This window comes from Lynx canadensis, chromosome D2, assembly GCF_007474595.2.
Source record: "Lynx canadensis isolate LIC74 chromosome D2, mLynCan4.pri.v2, whole genome shotgun sequence".
Taxonomy (NCBI): Eukaryota; Metazoa; Chordata; class Mammalia; order Carnivora; family Felidae; genus Lynx; species Lynx canadensis.
The window spans coordinates 35,118,219-35,132,504 of record NC_044313.2 but is presented as its reverse complement, the minus strand read 5'-3'; the positions used below and the strand labels follow the sequence as shown (position 1 = coordinate 35,132,504).

The window sequence follows — 14,286 nt, the reverse complement described above, 5'->3', positions numbered from 1 at the left end:
AAGCTTGATCCCAAATCAATTAAATTACAGTCTCTGATGTTGGGTCACAGGTATTTTCTATTTTTGTTCCCATTTTGATTGTATAACTGGAATTAAGAATTACTGCTGACCCAAAGGGGAAGAAAGGAGAAATTAGAGGTAGAAGAGGGAAGAAGCAGAGGCTAGCATTTGTTAAGTGTGTATTTATTGCCAGGTTTGGTCACAGGAGCATTGCACACTTGACCCTACTGTTTGTAAAGAAGGGATTAAAAACTCCATTTAAAATTAAAAAAAAACAGGGGCACGTGGGTGGCTCAGTCGGTTAGGCGTACAACTTTGGCCCAGGTCATGATCCTGCACTTCGTGGGTTCGAGTCCTGTGTCGGGCTCTGTGCTGATAGCTCCAAGCCTGGAGCTGCTGCAGATTCATGTCTCCCTCTCTCTCTCTGCCCCTCCCCTGCTTGCACTCTGTCTCCCTGTCTCCCAAAAATGAATAAATATTTTTAAAAAATTATTTTTAATTTTAAAAATTAGGTAACTTGTCTGAGGTCACAGAGCAAGTAAGTGATGGATCCAGGATTTAAATTCAGATCTGTTTGGCCCTCCCAACACTGCATTATCCCCACTATACTGTGCATAGGATAACAAAGAAAAGAAGGCAAAGTTTCACCTCCTTAATTTTACCTAGGGATCATCTGCATACCAAGTCGTTGTTCAAATTTAAGACACTCATCTGCACATACTAAAGGTCTGAGTGAAAGAGTAGTTAAAACTCCTTCCATTAACAAGGGAGGCTATGTTTTGAAAATAAAACTGATCACCTCTGCAAGTACATTCATTCTCCACAATCAATAAAGTATTATTTAGCTAACTCTTACTAAAGAAGCTAAATGAAACCTGAGTGATCTTTTTGGGAAAAATCCAAGAGTAGAAGTCACGTTAGATTAAGGAATAATCTCTCTGTCCAAGCCATAGGTGGCTACTAGTTGGCCATATGACATCAGCAAGTTCCTTTACCTTCTTCAGAAAAGGAAGATCCTGCCATGTTTTAAATAAGGCTGCGCTAAAGATGAAATGAATGACACGATTCTCAGCTTTTCTATCAAACTTCCCCCAAAGCAGAGGGAAACAAATAATGAAGCATTCTTAAAACTTGTTGAAATCTTAGGATACCCCTTAGAGTCTCCAGGTTTATCTTAAAAACTGCATGTCAGGGGCGCCTGGGTGGCTCAGTTGGTTAAGTGTCCGACTTCGGCTCAGGTCATGATCTCGCGGTCCGTGGGTTCGAGCCCCGCGTTGGGCTCTGTGCTGACAGCTCAGAGCCTGGAGCCTGTTTCAGATTCTGTGTCTCCCTCTTTCTCTGACCTTCCCCTGTTCATGCTCTCTCTCTCTCTGTCTCAAAAATAAATAAATGTTAAAAAAAATTAAAAAAGAAAAACTGCATGTCAATTTCATATGCTACCCCATCACATACCCATGTTTTGTTTGGATAAGAGAAGAATCAGGGGATAAAACTGGTGTTCAGGAAAGTGGGTTTTGACCATGCCCTGCCAACCCATAAATGCATTACAAAGGCACAGAGGTCTACGAAAGCACTTAATAAACTGTTAATTGCTAGATCCAAATATGTTATTACCATCTTCCAAAAGGAAGTATTAAAACAAATTTTTATAAAGGAACTATGGTGGACTGGATATTCTCTAAGGCTGTTACACTATGCTTTTCACAATTTCTTGGAGCTATCTTTCCCTCTCTGCTGGTCTCCAATATTGAGTACCTACTGAATAGGTTAGGCATTGTACTTGAAGCTGGTGAACAGCTGTGAATAAAAGCTAATCTCTGCTCTCTCGAAGCATACATATTAAAGAGAAAGACCAGCATTAAATAGTCAATTATAAGTGTGATGAGTCCTATAAATGGGAAGTCCAGGTTCTACTGCCTACACAAGTGGAGAAAGCAAACAGGGAGGTCTGCAGGGGAAAGTAGGTAACTTTTCAGTTTCCTACATCTTTATTACTGGGTTGGAAGCACCCAATTCCTAGCACTTTAGACATATTCACACACACAAGGAACTTCTTCCAAAATCCAATTAATAAGTCAAGAATATTTCAGGCTTCACTTACTTACAATGTTCAATGTCAGGACATGCAGACCAGGTTTATCACTCTATTTGTCAGGAAAAGAGGCTTTATTTAGTATTCAGAGCAAAATTAGGGTGACAAGTAATACTAGAAAAACAATTTTCCCAAAGACAAGAATGTATTTGTGCTAAACTAGTATAAAAATAATACAATCACTCTTAATACTTAAGTATTTAAAGCAAAAGTTATTACCCTCAACCTGGAGGCAGAAGGTTCTGCTCCTGACTCCCTCACGTCACCCTACGCAATTCACATAGTCTCTGGAACCTCAGCTGCCCCCTCTGTAAAATGAGAAGGTCAAAACAAAACAAAACAGCAATGCCTTTAGGTCCCCTACCACATTCATAAACAGCATCCACTCAAAATAGTTTGAAACTTGAGTTGAAGTTATAACTTAAAAGTTATAAACTTAAAAGTTATAGAATACTGCATATCCCTATAATTACTATTTTTCATTTTTAAATTAGCCATTTTTTATAATATATTCATGCCACAATTGTACAATGATTTTACTTCTAAATCTGTTCAGATGGAAGCCAACAGCACTAGATCTTGTCTTCTAAAAGTTCAAAATACAGGGACACCTGGGTGGCTCAGTCGGTTAAGCGTCTGACTTCTGCTTAGGTCATGATCTCATGGTTCAGGAGTTCGAGCTCCATGTCAGGCTCTGTGCTGACAGCTCAGAGCCTGGAGCCTGCTTCACGTTCTGTGTCTCCCTCTCTCTCTCTCTGCCCCTCCCCTGCTCTCTCTGTCTCTGTCTCTCTCTAAAATATAAGCATTAAAAAAACTTAAAAAAAAATGAAAGTTCAAAATACTCAGAGACCATGTCTTCAATCTGAGAATCTCAAAATAATTCCTGCACCATTTTATTGCTCTGTTAAAAAATTATTTACTTATATCCACTCACGGTACACAGGAATACAATGTGCTCTTCAAACTTGGGAAAATTCCATTTGGAATTCTAGAAAACCTGGCTCTCTTCCCATTTTGGCATAAAAGCGTCATGTGTTCAGCTCGCCCTCTGCCACTTCCTCTCAGCTGAGCCCTTCCCCAAGGAGCTGGCTCCCAGCACAGAAAGAAGGGAGGAGGAAGAGGAAGCCTGCAACCACACAGGAGTCTCTGCCCAACTTGAAAGTTTATAGAGAAACCCTTTCACGTTTCCTCTTTCAATTCAACAAATGCTCTAGCAGCCCAGAGTTCAAACAGAAATATAAGCAAAATCTTCCAAAACAGATTCAAGGCATTAATAAGAGGGAAAAAGTGGAAGACGGCATAAACTAAAGCTGCAAGTTTCCTGGTGTGTCAGCTATATATAAGTTGTTGAACAATTGGTGACCTCGGAGTTTCTCAAGCAGGTGAATGTCTTTGTGGTTTTTTAAGATATAAAAATTTTAAATCTTCACGGCTTGTATCTTGGAATAGACTAGTTAACAAGCTGAAAGATACTAGAAAACAAATGCCATGGAAGCTTTTTTAATTTAAATAAAATTGAAACACTGTTACATCACAAAACTATTGTCTAAAAACAAAATCATTCTCTGGCATATCTTCTCTTAATAAGACTTTGCTTCCCACTATCCAAGTGCAGCAGTAATAACACCTTATTTGTACATGTACCAAATCTCATCTAAATCTCACAAAACAATGAGGTAGTCAGAGTATCCTAACTGTCCTTTAATAGGTTTTTAAATAGGTTTTAAATAGGTTTTTAATAGGAGAGACTTAGATTCAGAAACCTGCTCGGCTAGTTGCCATCCTTATCACATGACTCCTCCAAGACCTAAGCTCTTACTTTGTGTCCTTTGACTTGTAGGTCTGCTGCCTTAAATCCAATCAGGAAAACATGTATCTAAATATAACCAATATAATATAAACTCATGTTTTGGAACATGCAAGAAAAAAAAAAACTTTAAAAGGCAACAATAAAGCTGATGCGAGCAATCACAATAGCAGCTCACCAAAGCATTATCACCTAGTCAGGCATGATGCTAAGCTTTACAAGATTTATCAATGGCCACTTCAGTGACCATTACCTCCATTTTCCAGGTGAAGAAACCAGAGGCCTAGGAGTTAAGAATGTGGCTGGAAGAATGGCTTGTAAGAAATGGAACCAGATCTGCCTGGTTCTAGACGATACTTTTCCTGGCTATGCTCTTTTACTGCTCCATCCTCCAGTTTTACACGCCTTCCAGCTGCTTAGAGGATGCCTTCTTGAAGCTGAATGATCCTACCCTTTAGCAACACTTCTTCCTGTTTCTAAGTTCATACTCCTCAAGCAACTCTCCTGATACTAAACTGGTTTTCCAAGCCCATTCTCTACTTCGAAAAAGAAGAGCTGACCAGTCAAAAAAGAAAGTGGATACTCTTGGCGATGATTATTTTTTAGAGTAAATTACAAGACCAGGCATTCTGGTTTTGAACATTAAGTTGACCATAACTTTTTGATTCACCTAACTAATCATGAAAGCACCAATATCCTTTTCGGAGGATCATCATAATAGAGAAAAATCATCAAGTCAGACATTAACCCTATACAAGCCCACAACTGCTAAGCTCAACTCTATACCTAAGAATTTAACAAAACAAAACAAAAGCTACTGTTACTGTTTAAAAAAAAAAAATCTGGCTGATAGAACTACTACATATATAGCTGGAAGCACTTGCACTAGCCTCCTTCCTTCTCCAGCAGGAAAAATAAAAATACATTATGCAAACTTCTAGTGTTTTTGGTGTTAAGGTGAAGAGAATGAAAGAATTACTACACAGAAAAAAATATATTACCAGTTTAAGTGGAAGGGACATGTTGTTTCAGAACTAATTTTATTTTGGAAATACCAGACAAGTGGCAGGTCTTACTGACAGATCAGAATTTCTTCCCCCAATCTTCCCTTCCCTCCCATACTCTATAATACTTGAGGACCTAATATTTTTTGGGAAAAGCCAAAATTTAGATGTGTCCCTTAGTTTCCTCCCCAAAGGTTAGCCGGCTAATTCTTACCAGATTCATGGTCTTGAATAGGGAAAATCAGTAGATTCTTTGGCTTAAACAAATCTTGCTAATTCTTCCAGACCCTACATGTCTACAGGTTCACTGTTTTCTAAAGTTGCTTTCCTATCCTCCACCCCGATTTTCTATCTTCTAGATGACACGAGCAGTGGCAATTCCCAGAGGAAAGGATAACTGGAAGGCATGCACTAAGAACACCACAACACGGGAAACTGGCCCATTCAAAGCTGGGAAGTGGTACTGAGAAGTGAGAATGCTCACCATGACTCCTGTTCATGCCCATCAAGTCAGGAGAGCCTAGAACATGATGTCTTTAGCAGAAATTTGCGTCTGGTAAAGTCAAGGAAATAAAATAAGGATGGAAGTTTTTTGACTTACAATGAATGGCAGCATTATGTACAGAATCAGGAAGCACAGATTTTGTAAAGCAAAAAAAGGGTAGGAAAGAAGGAACCACAACTGACTGACATTTCTTTTTTTTTTTTTAATTTAAGCATTGATCCAATTCTCTTTAATTTTCTTAGCCAGTCCCTTTTTGTCTGAAAATACAGTTCAACCCAGTCCCTTTCAAAAAGCACCAATAAAGTTTCAGCGATTTCAATTATTCCTATATGAAAGCTGAGGGGAAGGCAGACAGACAAGTCCCAGGACAATATCTGTTGGGCTGACAAATGGTAGGCATAAAAGGAAAGACAATATGGAGTTGTGCTTGTGTATGTGTCATATATGTATGTCACTAGATGAGTTAGGCTCAACCACACAAAAGGGAAGAAAAGCCGTATCACAGCAAATCTGTCAAAATCCGTAGGTCCCACAAGTATCTACCTACCAAGGATGATATTTCATTTGTTCCGAATAGCTGGAGTCCGCTTTGAAAGAGGACTGACAGTAATGCAGATGTCGAGTTCTGGTTGCTTTTATGGTTTACTTTGAGGATCTTACAGGGCAGCACCCAGAGTCGTTTGAAGAGAGATGCACTCTGATATCTGCCATAATGCGTAACTCATCAACATTTGATATAGGTATTGGCAAAATGATCCTTTTGGTACTTTAAGAAAATATTACATGGGGCACCTGAGTCACTCAGTCAGTTAAGCATCCGACTTCGGCTCAGGTCACAATCTCACAATTTGTGAGTTCAAGCCCTGTATCGAGCTCTGTGCTGACAGTGCAGAGCCTGGAGCCTGCTTTGAGTTCTGTGTCTCCCTCTCTCTCTGCCCCTCCCCTGCTCACACTCTGTCTCTATCTCAAAAAAATAAACATTAAAAAAAAAAAAATTTAGGGGCACCCGGGTGGCTCCGTTGGTTAAGCATCCAACTTCAGCTCAGGTCACGATCTCACAGTTCATGAGTTCGAGCCCCGCGTCTGACTCTGCGCTGACAGCCCAGAGCCTGGGGCCTGCTTCGGATTCTGTGTCTCCCTCTCTCTCTGCCCCTCCTCCCCTGCTCACACTTTCTCTCAAAAAATAAACATTAAAAAAATTAAAAAATAAATAAAATAAATACAAAAAAAATATTACAGACTCACTGAATCTTCATTCTGAAAACAATCATTAAAGAGAACCTAATTCAGGGCTCAATTGGTTAAGCAGCCGACTCCGGCTCAGGTCATGATCTTGCACGGTTCATGAGTTCGAGCCCTGCCTCGGGCTCTGTGCTGACAGCTCAGAGCCTGGAGCCTGCCACAGATTCTGTGTCTCCCGTGTCTCTCTCTCTCTGCCCCTCCCCTGCTCACGCTCTGTCTCTCTCTTTGTCAAAAATAAATATTAAAAACATTAAAAGAGGGGCGCCTGGGTGGCGCAGTCGGTTAAGCGTCCGACTTCAGCCAGGTCACGATCTCGCGGTCCGTGGGTTCGAGCCCCGCGTCAGGCTCTGGGCTGATGGCTCAGAGCCTGGAGCCTGTTTCCGATTCTGTGTCTCCCTCTCTCTCTGCCCCTCCCCCGTTCATGCTCTGTCTCTCTCTGTCCCAAAAATAAAAAACGTTGAAAAAAAAATTTTTAATAAAAAAAAAAAAATAAAAACATTAAAAGAGAGAGAGAGAGAACCTAATTCAGTCCCCTTCTCCTACAGATGAGGAAATTTAGAGGCTAAAAGGTGGATTTAAGCATCATGCACATACTGGAAAGAACATAAACAAAATTTATTTGAAAGCAGTGAATTAAAATCAAATCAAAGAGAATTAAAATCTTTCAAAAGAAAAGTGTCTTTTAGCTTCATTTTGTACACAGAACAATCATAAATTACATCCTCTTCCTCTTGCAGAAGACAACTCACACCATAGCAAATTAGGTCTTTTCTAAAATACACACTCATTCCTTCAGGCAGACACACTACCATGCTGTTCTTTCCATTTACATTCAACTCTAGATCCCATCACCTAACTGAAGTGTTTTCACAAAGTTTCACAAAATTGCTGAGGCTCAGCAAGTTAAGCATGTTTATTAATCCTCACCCCAATGAACCTACTTCTAGGGAAAAAAACAGAGGTACCATAATCTAAAGGTAAATTGACCTTTCTTTTAAAAAGTAGAAAAGAAAGGTGGGTAGTTCTAGAATTTTTACTATTCCCAAGACCCTCCAGAAGAGTGGATACTGGCTATTTAAAACAAAATATGCATGCAGTGGATTGGGACCTGATCATCAAGCAATGCCAGTGGTTCTTTGCAGTGGCCCCTGGAAGGAGGCTACATGTCAGAACTAAAAGAAATGTGGAATGCATATTTTAGAGGTAACCTAAAATCTGCCCTAAGCAACTCCAATCTTAGGAAGGAAAGGGGTAATATTGTATATAACCCTAGATTTACCCAGTCATGTGTCCTATGTGTATCCACAGTCAGCTTGTATATCTGGGAGGATGACAAGGAATAATCTGATGTCACTCACTTAATAGGGGGGAAAAAACCTAAGTCTTGAGGGATTCAATGGCTTTTATGGTCCTTCTGACAACTGACAATTTCTATTTAGAGACTGTTTTGCAAAGCTACTTGGTCCACAGACACTAGAAAGGAGAACTAATATCAGCCAGACCTTTCATCCAGGATTAACTAATACAATGACTTTCTGGTTAGATTTTGATGCTCCAGAACTCAACCCAACAATTGCACTGACAAACCATTTCTAACCTGCAAAGCAGCTGACCACCTATACCATGCAAATTTCACTAATGGGAGACTCCTGATGTCCAGTTTTGAAGCACCTGTTGGCTATCTACCGAAATGAGAAAATTCTCAGTTATGTATAAATAAGTTGACCTATTCTTTCACATTCTCTACCCTACTCCCTCTTTCTCTTTGCCTGCCTTCTTTCTTCCTCTCCTCCCCCCTTCCCCCACCCCAATGGTATGCACCAGGGACCAGCAAACTTCTGTAAAGAGCCAGACAGTAAATAGTTCAGGCATTTTAGGCTCTGCCATTATGGCACAAAAGCAGCTATAGATAATCCATAAATGAATAAGTGTAGCTGTGTTTCAATAAAACTATTTATAAAACCAGGCAGTGGGCCACAGTTGGCTCATAAGGCTGTAGTTCATCAACCCCTGGTATAGAGTAGCAGTTCTCAACCTGTAGCCTAAATCAGAATCACCTATAGAATTTATGAATACACAGATTTCTTGGCCCCATCCTTAAAGTTTCTGATGCAGCAAGTCTGTAGTAGGGCCTGAGATTTTGCATTTTTCTTAAGTTCCTAAATGATGTTGATGCTGCTGGTCTAGGCATCACACTTTGAGAACCACAGGTATAGAATAACAGTCTATCCTGGACTAAGTGGAAGGTTGAAATGTAATGAACAATTAGGAAAGTGGAAATTACATGCTGTAAACTTGTCTGCTAATTTTACAGAACATTTCATATGAAGACTTACTGTTAAGTGCCATAATATTATCTGTTCCTGGATGATGGAAATTTATTCCCATGCGTCCTGAAAAATAAAATAATTTTATTTTAAGCACAAAGAAAAGAATGCTTAATATAATCATTTCAAATACATAGTAAAAGACGGACATTACAAAAAGCTATAACAGATTAATCTAGAACAATGCTATCAAAGGCCATAGCAGTTACAATGGTTTTTAAATCAAATCATAAAACATACAAATGAAAAAAAATCTTAAAGCCAAAATCTCAATAACAAATAAATAAAAACAAAAAAGAAGCTTCCATTATAACAGTGTGAAATTTTAAAGCATTTCTTGCATTCCAATTTAAACATGCCAACTGGATTAAGCATTTTATTTAAACAACCATTCATACTGCCCTTCAAATTCAAGCAGCAAAATAATAAATTCAAAGAAGTATATAAACTTGAAGCTTAGTGGGAATAAAAAGATAAAGTTTTCACAGTGGCTCAAAAATGCAACATAATTATCAGAATGGCAACCCGAAGAAAGATGGTAAAATTTATATAACAGGGATAGTGGGGAACAACGACTGGCCTAAAAATCTAGGGTTCTTATGCTTCCCCTACTACTAACTAGCTATATGACCTCGGGTAGAACGCTCATCTCCAGACCTTCATCCTTACAGTAACAGGGTTGCAAACTTCTGCCCACCCTGGCTACCTGCCTGTTTTTCTATACCTCTGAGCTAAGAATCATTTTTACATTTTAAAGGGATTAAAAAAAAATTAAAAAACAAAGAATATGCAACAGAGACCATCTGAACCACAGACCTAAAATACTTACTCTCTGTCCCTTTACAAAGTCTGCCAACCCCTGGTCTAGAAGATGATAAGTCTGAATCAGATGTTTTAACTCAATAGCCTCCAGGGTTAAAAGTGGAAGATGTAAAACAGTTGGTGTGTTTTTCATGAATTATTTGGGAAAAGGAGGTGGATGTATTAAAAGAATAAAGAAACAGAGAGTCTGATATAGAAAAAAAATGTATAAAGTTTGTTTATTTGACCAAATACAAAATCGTTACTAAACGATTTAACAAAATCGTTACTAAAACCATGCTTTTGTGTAAAGCTAACATACATGAACTTGGTTCTGCAAGGCCTTCATGTCCAATTATGTGAAGGGTTGTCATGAAGTTCTCAGAAAAATGTCCATTTTATGTCATTACTACTATCCAAAAAAAACGTCAACAGTAGGGGGGGTGGTCAGAGAAAGCTGGAGATATGGAGATATGATGATATGGTGATTGATTTTTCAACCAATACACTGTTATTATATATAATTGCAAAAGGTCAGTTATCATTTGGTGTTGATCTCTGTTATGGGGTACTGGAAGCAAACATCAGTAGCTCTTCTGGCCCAAAAGAGAAGAATCACAGTGGACAAAACAGAGCATTTACTTCAAATAAAAAGAATCATTAATTCTCAGTCAAATTAATGTTTTGCCTAGACAAGGCCACCCTGATATCTTAAAAGCCCTCAGGTCACAGTAATTTGTGAAAGGTCATTTCATATTAAAAGGCAGGGAAAAAACAAAACTCTTGTAAGCGTAACGTTGCTACTACTGATGGGTGTGTGTCTGTGTACGTGTATATGAGAGAGAGACAGTAATTAAAAATAGAAAAATCATCAACATGGGACTATTCTATTTTTACTATGAAGCATTATAGGACTTTCAATAAAAATTACTTTTAGTTTTTATTATTTTAAACTTTATTAGGAGGAAGATATTACATCTATGTCTAATTTTATGGAGGCTCTTGTTAGCATTTATATTATAGTAAAATTAGTTTTTAGAATATATTTTAATGTTTTCCAGAGAAAAATCTTCCTATTAGTACACAACCATTTTTTAAATAATAGAATTGCCTACTTTATGTTTTTAGTGATTTCATAGATCTTTTCACGTTTACTAGAAGCTAAGTATTAGTAGTTTCAAAAACTACCCATTGTTCAAAGACACATTTAATAGTATCTATGTATGTAACTACTCTATGTGTCTTATTTTTCCCCAGTTCCTAAGCCATTTTAGAGTCTAAAAGTTATAATCTACCCCAGAGGCTACAAGTGCTATCTCCTACCACCACCTTGATCAGAACCTAGAATACAAAAATTCATCATGAGAAGAAGACTGACTCAACAGGGAGAGTTTACATTCTGGTTTCAGTTAGCTGCATCAATATTCTCTCCATTATTTTTAGATAATCAAACCTGATTTGGATTCATTACCCCCAAATACTAATATCCATAAGAACTACATGTGATTTACTCATTGTATTCTGAGATGATACTCAAATTTAACAGTAAATAGTCACTGGAAAGTAAGCCTGAAAACCCAACAAGAGTTCAAAATCACTGCCTAACAAAACATAAGGAAATGGCATATAGAGAGAATCTGTTCAATCTCTGACCAAGGAATATTCAGACATGGGTGTGGTTCCTAAAAAGCTAGAGGTGTTCCCTAGAATAATGAAGCGTTATCAAGAAAACCAAGCAAGCCCATATTTACTTGATTCTCATTCAACTTCTTTTATTTCCTATGCTATGGTAAAAGAAAAAAAAAAAAAAGAAAAAGCATGTGGTTTACAATAGTGATTGTAAAATTCAAATAATAGTTTTTATATGTTTCTGGAACTACTGGTGTTCCCACACTTAGAGGGGTGCTTCTTTCTGTAGTTCTCCAGAAGTTGGGTCCTTTTTGGACCCTTTCCATGAGATCTTAGGACTCTTCAGCTTGAAAAGATGAAACCAAAAGGAAGCTCAGTAGTTTTCCAATTATTGTCCTCTAGCCCACACTGATTACTTCCAATTCAATCTTTCTAAAGATGTAGAAGGAAGGAAGGAAGAAAGGAAGGAAGGAAGGAAGGAAGGAAGGAAGGAAGGAAGGAAGGAAGGAAGGAAGAAAGAAAAAGAAAAAAGGCGTAGGTGATGTTTTATACATGAAGGCATCAGTATTTGCTGAAAAGCAGAAAACTTTTTGCCTTTCCTGGTATCCTCCCTAATTCTGCTGGCCTCCTTGACTTCAGTGGATCTTTGGATCAACATCATCCACAAAAGATTTTATAAGAAACTCTGTCATGTCAGACCCATCAGAACCAATTATTTAAATACAATCTAATTGTTTCCCAACTAAATGCAAATTCTTTGTAGCAAAACAACTTATGGCTTCTTTAAGCTACTTTTTTTACCTCTTCAAAAATTAATGTTTAGATTATAAAATCCAATATATTTTCATCAGTGAAAAATTAGATAATACAGAAAAATGCAAAAACTAAGATCACCAATTAAAGACAAGCTCTGCCAACATTTTGACTTACAGTCTTCCAGTTTAAGAGGTATATATGTGCAAAAGTTCTTTTCTAAAATTACAATTATTTTTTATTTTTTTCTTAATATATTTTGCATCCTAAATTTTACAGTTATTATGAGATTTTGAAGAAGAGAGAAAATATATAGCAGCAAAAGAAAAACTGATTCCAAATTCAGATGAGGCCATTTATTTTTTTCTTCCTTTTATCCAACAAATACTGCTGTTTAATCAGCTGTGAAAATAGAATCAAGTGTGTGACATCTGGTGATTTTTGTTAATGCAGTCTGGTGCTGCCAGCGTGACATTTTGTCACCCGTCCATGGTCTGCTATTTTTAAATTGTTCTTGTCAGCCAGCTATCTTTTAAGTATAGTGTAAAATATAAGGTTTCGAAAACTGAAAGGCATACTTGGCTTTACGGAGTTAAATGATGCTGTGGAAATCTGAGACTGTCCCACTTTCCCCACTGCACAGGGTCTGATAAATGGGGGTAAGAGGGGATAGAGGGAGAGGCTGGAGAATAGGGTTACACAGGTTTATCTAGACTGTAAAAACCACAGTCTCATAAGCTCAAGTCACATTCATATTTAAGAAGCTAGTTATAAAAAATGACCTCTACTGTTATTCAAAGTTTCAGAGTCCAACCAACCCATACTTCTATAAGTCCCAAATAAAAATTGAAATTTTTATGAATTTCATAATTAATTATGAAAGCCACCTCTTTACTTCTGCAATATGTTATGAGATAAGGAACAACTACTGTATCTTTCTTTAACCATCCCCGTTTGCTCTAAAAAGTCAAGTCCTTCAGAGACTTTTACATAATAGAATGTAAGTGCTGTGTTCTAGAAAAGGTTATAAGAAAAATGCATATTCCACTGGGTTGTATTTTCCACCAATTTTCTCTATAAAATTGAAGATACATTCCTTCAGGAAAAGAATCCACAAGATGCAATAATGTTATGCAAGAATACAATAAAATAGTGTTTTAAAGCCCTTTTAAGGAAAAATGATAAAAGTTTGGCACTAAAATATTCTAACTATGTTCCAAAGAACTGAGAAACAAAAGCCATGAGCTTAGACCTGAGGTCAAATCCTAGTTTCTTTTCATACCAGTAGTGGATAATTTTTGGCATGTTATTCATTCCTTTGTGTCTATGTTTCCTCATTTCAGGCTCTACTCTATAAAACAGTTAACATCAGAATTTCTAGAATTTTCTTTTAAAACTCTCAGGTGATTACACTGCTATATAAGAAGGACCACTGGGTAAACTAATGGGAGGTACTAAAAAAAAAAAAAAAATCACTCAGCTTGTATTTACTGTCCTCCTCTTGAACAGAACCAGAACAATCACTTCTTGCTAACTCAGAATCTATGTCCCAAACAATTTCTGGACGCTGCTAACTTTTATACAAGACAAACTGATATGGGCCAGAGGTAGCACAAAAATAGAACTGGAGCACCAATGCAAGTAAGTAAAGAGACAGCATATTTCTGGAACAAACTAAATGTAATGAAGGTGCACTTTTTCTGAAACAAGGGAACCTCAACATTCCACAAAAGGGGCCAACTTTGTGAAAGGCTGTACAACACTAAATTTAAATTGTGATGAATAAAGAAAAATGCTTCCATAGTACCAAAAAGGGTGGCATTTCTTTCTTTCAAGCTTCTGTCAATTTAAATGTTTTAAAGCACTATTATCAGGAGATAGCTATTTTTCCCCCAGATTCAGTATACATTTGAAAAGCAAACGCTTCAATATCAGTTTCTCAACTGACACCTGCTCTTTTCATTTTTCAAATTTCAGTTCCATGAATAGTGAGGAAAGAGAAAATTCAAATATATAGAAATGTTTCATCAGGCACTAGAAATGTTTCATCAGGCACTACCCCCAACCCCTGGTTTCAGATCAGGTCCAACTGAGTCACCCAGGCACCCCTCCTTAAGTGTCCAACT

The 14,286-nt window shown here is 37.6% G+C and overlaps 1 protein-coding gene across 5 annotated transcripts in view; it reads right to left on the bottom strand.

Annotated features, from left to right (window-relative positions):
• The window catches only part of CPEB3 (cytoplasmic polyadenylation element binding protein 3), a 192,558-nt gene that overhangs the window by 102,494 nt on the left and 75,778 nt on the right, over positions 1-14,286 (bottom strand). For all 5 annotated transcript variants that reach the window (XM_032595151.1, XM_032595150.1, XM_032595149.1 and 2 more), the window contains one exon: positions 8,987-9,043. In XM_032595151.1, coding sequence (XP_032451042.1) covers positions 8,987-9,043 — 57 coding nt within the window. The remainder of the gene's footprint in view (positions 1-8,986; positions 9,044-14,286) is intronic.